The sequence below is a fragment of the Enoplosus armatus genome, chromosome 11, assembly GCF_043641665.1.
Source record: "Enoplosus armatus isolate fEnoArm2 chromosome 11, fEnoArm2.hap1, whole genome shotgun sequence".
Taxonomy (NCBI): domain Eukaryota; kingdom Metazoa; phylum Chordata; class Actinopteri; order Centrarchiformes; family Enoplosidae; genus Enoplosus; species Enoplosus armatus.
In genome coordinates, this window is record NC_092190.1 from 22,841,208 (window position 1) to 22,857,918 (window position 16,711).

General features: G+C 44.6%; 1 protein-coding gene across 1 annotated transcript in view; it reads right to left on the reverse strand.

Annotated features, from left to right (window-relative positions):
• Window positions 1–9,714, reverse strand: part of LOC139292904 (inactive dipeptidyl peptidase 10-like) — a 155,884-nt gene extending 146,170 nt beyond the window's left edge. Inside the window, exon 1 of the mRNA XM_070915305.1 lies at window positions 9,655–9,714. Within this exon, the coding sequence (XP_070771406.1) occupies window positions 9,655–9,714 (60 nt within the window). The remainder of the gene's footprint in view (window positions 1–9,654) is intronic.
• Window positions 9,715–16,711: the final 6,997 nt, after the last annotated feature.

Below are 16,711 nucleotides of genomic sequence, written 5' to 3' on the forward strand. Positions count from 1 at the left end.
AAAGTCCTTATATACTGTATGCTTTCAGTATTCTGGCTATAGGTAATAGTGATTAGAGTATCTTGGATCTTGTTTATCCTTTACAAAGATAGGTCTAAAAGCGTCTTCATATTTGCTGACCTCAAAGGCCACAAGACTTTTGGGTCTTGCAAAGGGCCAATAGGGATAACTATCATCGTTTTGATGAGGAAAGAATTGGCGCTGTATGTGCAAATCTGAGTTAAGGAAAAGCGAGGGGAGATTTTGAAGCCGAGATCTCGAATTCTAATATTCAAAACAGCAGTTCGGTTGAACTAAGGGTCACTTTGCTCCAGATGTGGCGCGTGAACCAGAGGTAATAATCATTTCAAAACAGGGATACGGGGAGTCCTCCCGTTCGACATGAGGTGATGGATGAACTCCTCAGCACACTGAAGTTTGGCCCGAGGACAAATGCTGCGCTTGGTTTATGTATTCACAGCGCAAACGTCCCTGCCTTGGCTTTAAACTTAAAAACTTGGCAGAGTGTCGAGGCAGGGAACCGCTGGACAGACTGCTGGCAAGCTGTGAAGCAGATGGTTTCCCGCTTGACTGTTTGTGGTCTGGCTACAACCAGGCCACTAAAACCTGTTACAGATCTATATATGAAAGCTGGAGAGAGTAGCTAAATGTTGCTTACTGTGGCACTGTGTTAACCTTACCATGATATGTGATACTATTGACTGATGCCCCTGTGTGACCTTTGAGCTCAGACATAGCTGCTGCAATAGCCCCTAAAAAACGTCAGAAGAAGTCTATAAATACTTCTCAAGCAGAGCGTAGGCCTTTATCACAGCCCATTTGACTTGTGAAAGTGGGAAAACGATGGCTCCGTTCTATTCAACTGTCCCAGTAAGCAATGGCAGCACAACAGTGAGCCAGCACTACCAGCACCCTGAAACTGAAGCAGCTAAATGGAATTCGACCGTCAGAGCTTTTCCTACTGCGACATGTCAAAATGTCTGCCGTGCAACAGGCCGATTTTATACGACATATTATAAATATAAAGTTGTTGTGGCAAAGGGGTGAGCAAAATATTGCTTGCTGACACGTCCTACGAACAAGGAGTAACATTAGCAGTTATTTCTTTTAGCTCCAGTTTGGTCTGCAACCTGAAAGGTGCACTCGGTAGGTGTGCTGAGCTGAAATCATTGTCCCCCATCCTGATGAAAACGCCTACTGTGTGCACAAGGGTGAAAATAGTCACCCTACCTTGGAGGGAAAGATGCCTCTGAAGCAATATGCTCCCTGCAGCCAGAAATCAATCAGAAGTAACGCAGCTCTGCCAATAGTGTCAGCTGGCGAAAATGATGAATAGCTTTTTTTTTAATGGCTATAGTCGGCGTGAGAACAGCAACGGACCCCTCCGCCCCGGTCTAAACCCGGACTAAACGCCTGTGTTAATTAACTCGTACTCACTGTTTTCAGTGAGACTGTCAGCGTATGTGATGTCCTACAAGAAGAGGTCACAGCAGCCGTAGATCACCCCAACGCACTTGGTTGTTAGTCTGCTGATGCTGATTAGAATAAAAACATTCATATTTTGTTCTCGCTCATCAGGGGGCTCCCAGACACGGCTGGCATGCTAATGTGCTCCCAATAATGCAGGTTATTTCCACGCTCTTCCTCTAATATCCCTTCGCCAAAACACTGAAACAAAGAACAGCTCTTTAACACCCCCTCTACTCAAGACCACCCTCTGGAGAACAAACTGGTATTTGACTGTACAATAGGAAAAACTTTGTGTGTGTGTGTGTATGTGTGGTCAGTCTGTTAATATTGATTGACACAGCACAAACAGAGACGAAGTAAACAGAAAAAATACTTAAAAATAACTGAAACATTTTCTCAGGCGTGCTGCTTAACAATTCAGAATTCCATGGCCAGACCATTCAAAAGAAATGTTTTTACATTTTCAAATCAGCAAATCTTCACTAAAGATAGCAGGAATAGTGACGTACTAGTAAGCAAGCAGCACAATTCTGTCTAAAAACATCAAATCTCACTGAAATCCATTCGGTCAACATGAAATATCCGGTTCTGAGGCTGCAGGTTTCGCTCCCTCCTTACGGCATGAGGCTTCTCCGGGGCGCGACCTCCGGTTCAGTGTGCCAGCTGTTCCACTCATTGTTACTTTCCCTTCCAAAAAGACAACGGAAAAAAGCTAGTGAGCGGACCTCGTGTCAAGATTGTTATGGCAAACTACTATTTCTGGGGCGACCCTGTAACTGAATAGTTACGTCCCTGATTCAGCTGCAGCTGAGAAGCTTTGCTGCATGTCGCACACCTCAGGCTGTCTCTCCTCTTGCCCTGTCTGCCTCTAGACTATCAGCTGTCCAAAAAAACAACAACAAAACGTTTAGAAAAAACTACTTCCAAGGTGGAGAATGAACCTTTACGCTCGTTTTAACGTCTTCACTCACGGCTCCTGAGCTGGGAGCCCAAGAAAGATTCCCGGGGTTCAACGTGCATCTATCTTTAAAGGCCACACGCTCATTTCCACCTACGCAGATTTTATGCCATTATCACTTTTCTGCAAAACACTTTTTTTTCCCCACACCACTCCACCTACACACTACACCAAATTTGGTATGTAACATATTTGAATGAGCCTCCAAAATAGTTAATTTGTTTTTAGATTCGGATAAGAATTTTCCTGTTTGCTGAATCCTTTCAGATGTGGTCGTCTTGACATAAACGGTCATGCATGTTTTTATGTGCATCTCTCTCCTATCCCCCGCCATATTTTGAAACCACTAACATATGTTAAGTATATATTTCCGTCAGGGATTCACCTGAGACTCTGAAGAAAGCACATTTTCTGTACATGGCTTCTAAAAAAAGTCAAAGTCGCAGTTTCTAAGCGTTTTCTCCTGCGATCGGGACAAGCGGCTAAAGACAAAGACATATGGCACTTCCATATGGAAACACCATGAAAGACAATAACACAGCAAACACCTGCAGGACAGACACACTTACAGGCCACCTTATGGAGAGGATTTTATAAAGCATCCAACAAGAATTAAACTCCATATGGATTCTTGTTTAAATGTGCCTAAACATGTCAGTTTAATCAACTTGTTAAAAACACTCCATGCAGCCTGATTCCTCAACGCTGTGTTGGATGATTACTAACCTTACACTCATCATATCTGTAGCACAGTGAGGACTTTACTGCTCATTTTATTGCCTTTTATTTTATTTTATTACCAAAACTCCACTAGAACCTTTACTCATTCTGCACCTCAGGATTCAGTGCATGCTGCTCGTGCTCCATGATACATTCACACCTCTTAATTTCACTGCACAGCGAGCTCTGCAGCCCGTTTGGGCCTGAGATAATCTCACTGACACGACCCTACTTCATCACAAATGTCACGTCTTACAAAATCTTTGTAACGGTGATGAATAAAGAGTCACTTCGCTCCCTCGACTGTATAAAAAGGAGGACAAGTTTGTGTTTTAATGAACTTGTTTAATAGCATCTAAATGGCTGCACGGCTTTTCTCATTTGCAGACAGCGCACCAACAACACGCTTGTGATAACATAACTCAGCCTGTGAATGAACTCATCAATCTTTGCGATTGTGTCTTCAAAAGAGAAACGTTTGGCTTTTGGAACCATTAATCGTCAGGTGCATTGAGCTCCTTTTGGATGATGTGACCTCCACAGAGGCTTTTGGGCAGAACTGCATCACTCACATCTCTTCACGCTTTCCTTTTTCTTTGAGCTTTCGAGTGAATGTTAGAGGGTTTAATTGTTTTCTTTCCTCAATAACACCAACTGCCATTATGTTCTAAGAAGCAGCTACTTTAGATCTTACAGTGGGAAGTCATTATGCAATAGCAAGGACTCTATAGGACCCATGAGTGCAAGTATTGTATAGTATATAATACGCATAGCTTGGCAAATGCTATCATGTTACTTTCTCTTTTCTTTACAGGGACAAATAAGCCTCCTCGAGAGGAAGCGCTCTTATGCAAATGAGTGGCAGATATGTCTCAACCACAAAACAAATTAGCGGCACAGCTATCACACGTTCCTCGGTGAGGTTTGGGGATGAGAGATGTACCCGGAGAGGAGGATGTATTGAGATCAGCCGGCATAGCTCTGTAATTTATAGACTCTGCAACTCAAGAGCCAGCGCAATCATTCTTATGAGACTGATTCCAGCAATCCATCACTCCCGGAGCCAGCCAGTCCCGCACAGTTTTTAAAGACTGTTTATGTGATAGATCTTCGGAACAGGGGAACGCCTCGCAGGTTCAATAACCTGCCGGCGGAGTTGTCGAGCATCCAGGGTGCTGAGTTACGGAGATGAGAGCTATCGGCGCCGCGTGCTGGCAGAGAGATTGCAAACAATGCCGGTCCCCCTGCCAGCGATAGGGGAAACCTCGGAGGGACGGCGTATCTGAGCGAGCCGCCGTGCGCACGATGTGAAACATAAATGAAAGTGAAATGTTTTGGAGTTCAATATTTTGTTTATCCAGACAAGAGATTCCATCTCTGTTCGTTCTTTATGAACACTTCTCATCATTTGATATTCTTCTGTCTTTTATCACACAAACACATCACGCAATCCACAGCAACCAACAGTAAGCCAGCCAGCACCACTTGATCCGCTGAACACATGGCACGTCTGCCGGGGTTTGGCTCTCCAGACTGAACACTTTTAAAGATGGACGAGTTCCACATGAAACCATTTAGCGACCGCGCTGATGCTTCAGACGTAGATGTGACAGGAGAGATTTGAATCTCTCTCCCGACTCAGGGACGGAGTTTGATTCTCCTCAGCGTTGTCCTCATTACTCGTCTTTAAAATAATCGGAGTCTCTTTGACTTCAACCGCAGCATCAGAACTTGTCAGAGTGCTTTATCTGAAATAAGGCGCTCTTTGAGCAGGATCAAAGCGCGTCAGGGCTTAAACTCCGAATATATCTCCAGTGACAAAAACGCTCTATTTTGAGAACAGGCGGGTTTCATGGACCGCATAGCAGACAGTCCAGTGCATTTAGCTTTTTGCTGTACTTGGACAATGCAGAGTAAATCATTGATTATCATTTGGTGAAAAGGCTTTCTAATGAATGAGTTTTTGGGATAAGACTCACCGTTGAGTACACTCAACTGTTGCAACCAACAGATGTTGGTAAACTAAGGTGCAATTATCTCACTCACTTTGCTCTTCAAATCAACGATTAGCCGAAGACAAAATATAGAACAAATGGCATGAAACGAATTCACCGCTGAGGTCCTTCGTCTAAGACTGAAGGTGTGGTAGTCAGCGAAAACACCTGGAGCCAGATGTGAGTTCGTGTCACATCCATAGACTGTATATAAAGATGGCCGACGCGTCTCCACTTCCTCTCACTGTACAGAAATGGATGCGGCCGCTCAGTGATGGGGGGGGCTGTAGACCCAAGGTATCGAGGTCCCGCCCATACACCCGCCTATCCCAATCGCCAGCACGCCACAGTCAATCTCAGCTGTCAATCATGATGTTTCACCCCGTTTTTATAGCGTCAAATAACAAATTAAAACCAAACGTATCAGAAAAACAAACACTAACAAACATCAGCGTGATGAGAACTACCTGAAACTTTGGGGAAAATGTATTTGATGTGTACTTTTTAGTTTTTTAGTTTGAGCCATGTCCCATACGCTAACATGGAGGGGGCGGGGCTTATGACCTATACTGCAGCCAGCCAGCCACCAGGCAGGGGGCGATAGAGAGGTTTTGGCTTCACTTATGGGGAGCCGTCATGTCGCCCATCTTCATATACAGTCTACGGTCACAACATGCCATTTGCTCCGTATCTTTTCTCGGCTTTTCATTATTATGAAGAGCAAACTGAGCGAGACAACATTTTGTATGTGAATGCACCAAAACATGTGCATCTCCCACACTGTTATTTATAAAAGAGCGTTAGGCACCCCACACACACTTCAGACTACGTCTACACACTGTGTAGAACAGCCCGTGTCATGTGGTACAGTGGGGACAGTAAATAAGGATGGAAAGTAGTAATAAAGCATCATTCATTTCACTGATTGTGTCGTGTTGTGTGTTGTGTCGTGCTTGTGTTCTGACTTCGTGTCAGTTTAATTTTCAGTTCCAGGCTTTTTTGTCACTCCAGAACCTTAAAAAAGTGATGGGACTATAAATGGCTTGAAGGAAGTGGGTGTCGGATGCAGCTGCGCGCTCGCACTCAGATGTACTTTATCTTGTCATCATGAAACGGGATCCTAAAATTGGTATTTCAAAACAAGAGGCTCGGTCCTTTGCACCTACATAAATCACTGACTGCCGCTCTTATGCAAACTTCCTGTTGATATCCCAACACTGTAAAAAGTGTAAATCCCCAGTGTTACAGCACAGCTTGGGAAATACAGCACGTTCTCTCGCACGACCTTGCTGCCATCCGCGATGTGCGCGCCAGGAGAGAAGCACTGACACAACCACCCCCCCCGACAGTCCCAGTTTATAGCTGCGATCTGCATGTGGGTGGACCTGACACTTCCGAGGACCGCCGATGACACGAGCCTCGGGGGCCGCATCCAGGCTTGTTAGAATCAGCGAGACCCCAGGAGTCCAACGAAGGCCCACGAAGAATCTGCTGCCCTCTTTCCTAATTGGATTTCTTATCTCGGCTTGTGGCATAAGGACACAGCTATGATACTGTATGAAGAGGGGGGGCATTTAAGAGGATAACAGGGAGCCGTCGGCGCCAGGCGATGAGGGGTCAGACGTGGAGAGATTAGCGGGGTTTTCTGTGCAACACAGAGGAGTTTTGGAGTACTTAATCCTAGCTATGATCCCTGCTTGTTTGACTGATTTCCGAGACAGGTTCGCTGTGAGCTGAAGGCAAAGTGCATCATGCCGAGCTGCAGCAGACGCCTCGGGGTGTCAGACACTGTTATTATTTGGGGGGGGGGGGTTCATACATTACCAATTTTTGAATGCAGCGAGCAGCCCGGCCTCCCTAAAAGTGAAACGACGGGCCATGAAAGAGAAAAGTGCCGCACACAGAGATTCCAAAAAGCCTCCAGGCAGCAGAAGATGAGGCTGAATATTCTCACATGTAATTCAAGCTCTGTTTATTGTCACTGGAAGACAAAGCAAAGATCCTAAAAGCAATTTGGCTCAGCGAGTCTGTTCCTGTGGAATAAGGTGTTGGTTTTTTTATATTTGCTCACTGCTCAGAAACGTGTAATGTCTACAGTTATGTACAGAGTGCCATGTTCTTTTATTTGTCCTTGTGTCAATATGTGTCAGCACATCAAGCTGTAGCGACGCAGAACATAAATAATATGAGCTTGTTCACCCCTCTAATTCTTCTCTGGTTCACTGCCTCATTCACTTTAATAGACGCCTGTATGTGACATGGTTCATTTTCCGTTACAGCACAACTTGGGGTTCTTTTTGTCCTTGTGTTCAGTGTGTGTGACAACAAATTGATGTCCACTGAAGACCTGCCACTTCCACCCCGTCTGCTGAAGCCAATCAGCTGCTGTTTGTTTTAAATCAATGAGGATCAATGGAGGTACGCACAGTCACAAACTCCCAAATGACCTTCCCTCGGTGACAGTTTGTAGATAACTCAAATCAAACTGACTGATCCTGGCTGACTTAAATGGTCCCGTGCAGGTATAAAGCTAGAACCACATCAAGTAAAGGCCCTGAAACAACATATTTCCTCAGTCAGCTTCTTACTGTGAATGATGGAATCCAGCCTAACTACACCCGTTTCTGCCAAAGTTACTACAGTTTTGGTTGTTTCCCTTTAGAGGTTTCCGTACTCGTGTCAGGATTTAACCACATTTGAATCCGAAGCTGATGGCAGCTCATGTTGTTTGGTCACTGTCCAGTTAAATCTGATCAAAGCACACTTCACACAGCCTTGATGAAGCAGATTCTCTGGAGTGTTAAACTGAATAAATAATACCTGACGATGTTTGTTGCTCATCTAGTCATGAATGTTTAAATGTTACACTTCTCTTAAGGAATACTTAAGATGTGTTGCCTATAGTTTTCAGGGGCTTTAAGGGATCATGCTGGTTTATTACAATTTGGGTCTCACATAGGTTGGTTTCTATCAGTTGGTATCTATCAGATACGTTTGCATGGCTGAGATCAGGGAACGCGGCAACAACCAAACTGATTAACTGTCACCTGTTTCGGGGGTCATGGGCATGTAGGGATTTCGCCGCCATCCCAGCAATGAACTGATAGAAATGATGGCCAACTGAAATAAACCAGAATTGGCCTTTAAGTCCAAAACACAGCTCCACGGGCTGCTGGTCCCGAAGTACCCACGCTGAATGCATCCCATAATACCCTGGCTGCATCCTAAACGTGTGCAACGTCACAGCTGCAACCCTCTTTTTAAAGACAGTGCCTTTTATCAGAACCGCCAAGACAGGTGACGGATGGAGGGTCGGGTTCAGCACAGGGGGTCACGGAGAAGGACCCAGCATCAGGAGCCCACATGGCTGGGGGTGTTGATGATGTCTCACTGCTCAGCACCCAGACCTGATGACTCTAAACTGCCCAAAATGGTCCCCCTTAACGGATCCCATTAACCAGTTTCATATCTGAACCCATCTTTCATCCCAAGTTGAACCCCACTATTTCCAAACATTCAGCCTCTTATTCAAAAACTGCAAGCCTTCTGGGGCAGCGTGGGGGGCTGGGGGGCGGGGCGGGGGGTCGATAAACTTGCCTCAAGCTAAATTTCACTGGTGGGACTTTGAGGTTGAAAAGTGATGCAGAACCCGCAGCAAAATCGATACTGCTGTTGAGTCACACACACACACGCGCGCGCACACACACACACACACACACACACACTCACCACCACAAATGTCACACTCCTTCAGACCAGGTTTGGGTGCACTATTTGAAGACAATGCGGATGCTGCCGTCGATCGTGGCTCGAACGTAACACGGTACCTGTCCTCTCACCATTCCCGCCATGTTTAAACGGTAGCCTAACATTTAAACACACACACACACACACACACACACTCCTTGCTGCCTCCCCGCTGCCACTTTCATGTGATTTGTTCATAGCAGGTAGAAAACCAGGCTGATCTCCCGAGACCGTGCACGGCAAAGTTAAGCCACTGATGCGCCATCGAAGACCAAATCCAAAGCGCAAATGTTTCAGGGAGGTGTGCTGATGGGAGACAAGCCTGTATGACTTCTTGTCAGCCCGCACAGACAATATAATAATAAGGAGCGCGACGTGATATGAATGAAATCTCGCCACTGCGCCAGTGCGTGGCTCCTCATCCAACGCATTCGCACTCAAGAACCGGAGCTCCCTCACCCCAACACGGCCACGGGGATCAACAGCACTTCCCTACCATCGTGTCAAAATGAGACAGTTTCAAACATGAGCCTGAACTCCATCGGGTCGTGATGGGGACGCCGACATCCCCAAACCCGTCTCCAAAGCGCTGTGCGTCAATGCGCATACCCGGCTCGCCAAAGCCGCACTGAAGTTTTGAGCTGCCACAGGGCTGCTGCTGCTGCTGCTGGTGGTGCTGGTGGTGCTGGTGCTGGTGGTGGTGAGGAGTTCCACAAGACACGACTAAGTTGATCACACTGAAGAACACGCATCCGTGAGGCTTACCTTGATGGCCTTCGTAGACTGGCATTTCACCTGATGCGAGACGGTGGCGGTTTGGTTCATCTTGGGACGCCGACACAAACAGTCCTCCTATCCAAGTGAGAACAAAACAGCACGGCCGGAGAAGCAAAGCGAGTCCCCCCCCCCACGTCTACAACTCTACAGCGCGGGTCTGATCCGTGCTTTCGTTCTTTGTTCGGTGTGCGGTTCAGGCGCGCAACCGCATCTGACAGCTACTGTGTATGCCTCGCGCAGCGCAGCGCGGTAGGTATGTGCACAAGTGACCGGTGATGATTGGTGTTCAGGGGCGACCGCAGAAATTTCCCGAATGGGGGGGGGGGGGGGGGGGGGGGCAAGGGGATAGTAAAACCTCAGGTATGACTGTCGAGGTCTGTGCCAACATCCCCAAACAAGCCCTTGATGCCTGAGGACAAATGACAGAGTTCTGCAGTCACTTCCATTTTTTCTTCAGAAAGTGCTTCACACGAAATACCAGGATGTATGTACAGTGTGTTTTCACAAGATACCTGATAGGCAGCATTGTACAAAACACCATTAAATGGACCTTTTAAAACACACAGTTAAAACACATGTGATACTGATGCAGGACTGACCGAGCAAATATAAGCCACCGTCTCCTTTTGGTGTCAGTGTTGTGTTTTCAACTAATTCCACCGCCACTGAGCGCCCCCCCAAAACAACCCAGATACTGCTTTAAGTTCGAGTTAATTTTATTCATACAGCCCAAAATCACTAATGTGCCTCAGATGGCTTTAATTTCCCATTAAGCTCTGCGGGCTACACAGCAGCTTGATTATATTTTGCCCACAGACGTATAAATCAGCCGGTTGTCATATGCTGGAATGCTACAGTACACACCCCCGGTGTCTATTAATTAGTGGTAATTTGATTAAATGTGAATTTAATCAGGTACAGTATATATAAGCGTAATATCAACAGGAATAATACAGGTAATAAAACCATTTGACACAGGCCCTCAACAGCTTTGTGTTACCAAACACACAGCGGGGGCTTCAGGGCCCCTGGGGGTCAGGGAAAGACATTTTATATATAATATCAGGGTAAGACATTTTATATATATATAAAATATAATTTACATGCAAGGGTTATTTTAAAAGTTTAAGTAAAGATTAGTTTATTTGTTTATTACAAAGCCAGGCTGGTCTATTAAAAGGTATGTATGATGGTGAAATTAAAAGAGAATCATAATATGGACATAGAATAAAATTATATTTAGGTTCATTGTACAGTTAATTGTTCTGTGCTGTTATTGTTGTTCATGCAATGAATATAATATAATATATATATATATATATATATACACACAAGCTCGGAAATGGACGGTAGTGTAAAGCCGCCAATTTCAGTGTTTGTTTTGTCATTTAGCTTTCCACAGTTGGCGGCGTTGCGTCGGCAGATAACAGACAAACGATCCCGGTCTTTATTCTAGAATGAATGTTAGTCTTCTACCTTCATGGCACACCTTAGGAACGGTACAGTCAGATGGACGTCTACCCAATCCCAGCAGGCCTAATTCACTATTCTTGACACTATGTGCATCAATAATGTAATTTAACATTGACAAATACCCTAATCATGGATGGTATGGCGTACAGGGACACAATCTTATTACACTGCTGGGGGAAACTCTCAGTTACGGGGGTGGGGGGGCTGATATGGGGTGATTCCACAGGCAGGGGAGAAATATGTTTCATCATGACACAGTGAGTAAATGTGTCTGCAGTGGCCTTCACAAGCTGATAAATTACACTTGCACAGCCCTCTGGTGTCGTGGCGTTTCAGCTCGGCTTCTTTGTCTGAGGAGGAAAAAGGTCTTTCATCCCTTTTTGTTTTCCTCCTTTGTCTCTTTGCTCTTGTCCACATGTCTCCCTGGGTCCTGCTTTGCACATAGTCATGGCGGAGCATGTCGAGGTATTCAGGGACCCCTTCCATCAAAAGACTGGGGGTTAATTGAACAATTGCAGCACATCTGTTTCCCATCATGCATTGTTATCTGGGGGGTTCATTAGAGGGATGTTGTACACCCAATCTGCCCGTGGCTGTCTTGACGAGCTTTTTGCTTTACAAGTGTCTGAGGCTGCATATCAATGTCAGTATATGGGGGAGAGGCCTAACACCACACCAGATAAGGCCAGTCGTGTGTATTTGTGTTTCTAATGCTGTCGTGTTGCACAGCAGTTTATTAGTGCCCATCATAGTCACTTACTCAAGTGTATTTAAGCCTTTAAGCTTCGATGGAAACTGGGAAGACGCTACAATCTGCTAATTAATGTCAGCTGATTACATGCAGCTAAAATAACTTAACGTGTACAGGCAGGTGTAAATGACTCTAGGTGGTTTCTTGTGCATGTTCAGACTTTCTGGTAATTACTTCCCATGTGCAGATGTGTATTGGCAGATGAATTAATAGGCTGCACACTGAGCTCGGTGTAAACGCGTGGGGTTGATTTCATGCAAGAGGGCTCGTACACTGTGACTGAATCACCAGCTTCGGGTTCACTTTAATCTGTCATGCCTGAATAGGTGATGAGTGTGTATATGGATGTGTATACGGCTGCATGCGGGCGTGGGCGTGTTTGAGGGGTTATGTCTCTTGTGCTTAATTGTTTGGGCATGGATCCGACTTCCTGTCTGCCTTTGTGTCTGCGTATGAAAACCTTTATGTGGGGAAACCTTGTTACTTTTTATTTTGGCGATTTCTTTGGTTGTAACTGCAGGGTTGCATGCTTTTCAAGGAGTTTTGATACATTTTCAGTGCTTGGTGAAGCCATGTCAGAGCACGTTGGCTGTCAAGCTGACAACTATATACAGATATCAACATAATTAACATCATTTACATTAGTAATTGGGTGTTTGCATCCAGCTCGATGTGTGTACAATAAGAAGCTCTCCTCTGCGTTGTGAGTGCAACAAAATTAAACGCACATTGAGATACGTTCTTATCACTCTTCAATAATTAATATTTCCTCCGTCAGATGGCCATAAGCGAAGCGTTCCAGGCGATGTGCATGACTGAGCATACATGCATCGCGTAAAAAGGTCCTTTCAATGACTTCCAGGTTTTGTTCTACTACAAAGCACCATTGTGTGCACAGCGCTCGATGCCCAGCGAGCGGCGGATGGGGCTAATAGATCAGCAGTACCTGCAGGCGAAACCAGATTCAAGCAACTAAATGAACGGCTGCCTGCCTTCTCCTCACACTGACAGAGCTGAGCATTAAAGCAATTCCCGAGAGCTTCTCAATAAAATAAAGGAGAAACATGCTAAAGCTTTGGCTAATGGACATATACAATATCTTTGGGAAAGCAAGATGTCCTGTGTTGTTGTCCATTCAACTAAGATACTACTATTTCTAGCCTTTCAGGTCCTTTAATCTACAGACAAGTATGGCTACCGATTCCGTTAATAGCATGCTTCTTTGGAGCGTTACAGTAGCACAAATAAAGTGTACTCAAATGAAAACAGAACAATGTTCAACTTGTATTCCAACGTCCATTCAAATAGAATTCTATTCATCTCGAGTCAAGAGAAAACCGTGTTAATGTTTGGGAACATTTCAGTCAACTCTGGTTCAAGCACTGAAGACTGTTACAGCAATTTGCCAAGTGTTCCCTCAGATCTGTCACACAAATCTCTTTACTGCAAAAGCAATGCGAAAAAGATATTCAATTTCTCCTGAAAACGGACCCATCTGCTGTCCCCCTTGGAACTTGCTTTTGTTCCATTCCCTTCAGTCACTGGCTTTTTATATCTTAGCCTTGGAAAATGTAGCCTAACATGTGCCTCACTGCATGGCTGTGAAAACACAGTAGACCTGAATACTAAATGGCCCGAGGCTAAGTGTTTTCTTCTTTTTATCAAAAGTCTTGAACTTTGAGTTGATCTTTACAAGGATACGTGTGCATTCACAGCGTTTGTCGTGACATCAGATTTCATTCATATGTGATTGTGATGGACATTGAAGTTAATGAGTCATATTAATAAACCAAAATGCTGTTTGCGATGTAAATCATTATGCGCGACCAAAACTATGGGATAAAGGATCGGACGAGTTCGCCACGCGTGTCGACGAGAAATTCTATTTATGAACACAGCGGGTAATCACTGTGATTAATCATTAGCTTTAGTGGGGAAATTGGACTTATCCAAACTCAAACATGCCCAAAGGATTTGATTGAACAGGCTAATTGTCTTTTAGAGGAATGAATTAACTACACGTTCATCGGGGACTGGATCACACACACAACACGGGGGATTTGGTTTGCTTCAGTACGACGACGCTGGCCACGAAGGCCTCGGAGAAACATTCGCTTTGAAGCTGCACTCTCGCAGAGGATGGGACCGAATCAATTCTGTTCAATTTGCTTTGAAGGGGAAATTGCTTCCTCATCTCGCAGAGTCCATCACAGCTCAGTGGGACACAAAGACTTGTCCCTATTTACTCTTTGTTATGAAACCAAAAGCCGGCGATTTGCATTTTTTAAGCAGGCTTAACGATGTCTGATTACCTGGCTTTTTTGTTCACGCGGAGACTAAAACAAAAAAAAAACATCCACAGAAGCCCTTTCATCTAACTTCACACTGTGATTACTGGCATTGATAAAACCCTGTGACCATGTCAAGATTGTGTATTTCCTTCATATGTGTCCCTGTTCTGCAGGATGTTGTAATGAAGATGGGGCCTGGTGGAGGCAGGTGTCTGGACCTTGATTTCAGGGGTCATCGTTCCCGGGGTTGACTCACCTTGCCCATGCAAACTCCAAATGAGATTTTAAGTCTCCTCATCCTTCCGCCGCCAGCGCTCAGTCGGGTTGCCTGCGAGAAATGCGTGGCTGGGAAACTGGATTACCCGTCCAAATCTTCATGGCCACCGGCAGGCGTGTGCGATGCCAGTCGCTATCCTGTGGACAGGAACGTGACAAAGGGACCGTTAGGTGCCGATACCGACACATGTTTCTTCACGCTGGGTTTATGATTTAGCTCCTTACAGGGAAAACAAGGCCGTGAAGTGAGAATGTGTTTTCAATTTCTGAATCTATTTATTTGCACAACGAGAAACGAGCGCAGACGGTGAAAACGTAAATAACATGCAAGTGAGGAGACAAGGCTCATGTAGGTGGTCTCATTACATTAATGAGCCACAGCCAAATGGAACGAAATGAAATGAATAAGAAAATGGAGAACAAGAAAAATATCATGACACATATCAGTATCAGCGAAGAATGCTTTGCTGTTAGCCAGCATGGAGCCCCAAAGTGTTCAATATTAAATAACGACGAGATAACACAATCATTTACTGATCCGCCAGAGGGGGAAATTCACACCAGGAAATAAGTAAAGACAAATAGAGAAACTTGAAAAATAAATAAATAAAAGTGAGAGCAATGAAACTCAAATTATAGGCAATAGCAATGCACAGTACAGTACATATTATTGTAACATAATATTGTATGGGCTATGTGATAAAGTATATTATGATATGTACATATTATAATAATATACAATGGATACTATAGGTATTAGTGTGAAGTATAGAGACAATAGAGAGGGAGAGTAATGTGAGTATCTGAGCCTGTTGCACACAGTCCAGGATCTGAGTCTCCTCTGTCCCGTACTGAAGAGGCCATCAGCGTTGTGAGACCATGTCCAGTTTTTCATTGATTTGGGCCCCAAGGTATTTGTATGAGTCCACCCTCTCCACTCCATCTCCCTGGATGATAACTGGGACAGGGGGTTTCTGTTCCTCTTGTAGTCCACCACCAGCTCTTTGGTCTGATATTGAGCTTCAGGTGTTGAGCTTCTTTGTTGTCTTTGTTGCATCCAACAAAGGAGGAGAGCGACGAGGAATGGGGCCGCCGCGGTTCCTTGAAGTGTGCCGGTGTCGCTTATCCACAGCCATCCACTCGGACACACTGTGGCCAGCCAGTGAGGTAGTCCATGATCCAGGACGCAGTGTCGGGGGGGCCAAGATCCATGGCCAGAAGCTTTCCCCCTAGAAGGTAGGGTTGGATGCTTTGCCTTTAAGCCAATCACATGTCCCTTAGCTCTTTAGCTGGAACGCTGAACAACTAGTAAAAATTTAGTCAGTAAGCACCAATTAGCTTTGATGTTGAGTAGCAATGCAAGCTAACAACCCAAAAATGTATTTATTAATTTATATGATTATTGATTTCATACAGACTTATTACTAATATTGAACACCCTGGGCTTCCATAGGCTAAGCTCCTGCTGTGTGCTTATGCACCAGAATCCATAAGTTTGGCATTATGAATTAGTGTTATGCATGAGTTTTAATCACAGCAATATGTTTCAAGTGACAAGATTAATAGGGCTCGTGCAGTGAACTGAATTACTATCATCATGTTATATTACCATCATTCTTCATACCTGATGACTTTTGTTACTACAGGTGACGACTCCTTCCTAATAAACTAATGACAGATATGGACTTCACAAGCTTTACAGTGAAGAACCTGGGTCTGTCTCTCCTAAGACTTAAGAGCCACCATGACACGACCCTATATCAGAATGACTAATTCACTAACCCTTCAGCTCTGATGGATCATTTCATTCACATTTCACGTTGCAGTCATTTAGCTTGAAAATCCAATGTAATGTTCCAAACAGCAGAAATGACGGGGGCCAGGGGCACAGCACCGAGACGTAGATGTAACTGGCAAACACACTTTTATTCTAAACAGAGCTGATTTTGTTAATGTAGGCGTGACGGTTCATTCTTGACCTTGAAAATATTAGTTTCACAAAACAACACCGACTCAAGGTCCGCTTACTTGCTTCTTCCAGAACAGTCAACTGCATTACTTAGATGTGGTTTTAATATGATTGAAAGCTTTTGGAAAAATCAAGTCAGTGGACCTTGAGTTGTGAAAACATTTTGCGAATGATTATATTCTTACACAGACCATATTTTAACATAAAAATATTTCAGGTATGCTCTGCTGACAGGAAGTATTGTGTTAAAATGTACTAGCAAAATACACTTGCAAATACTTCTTG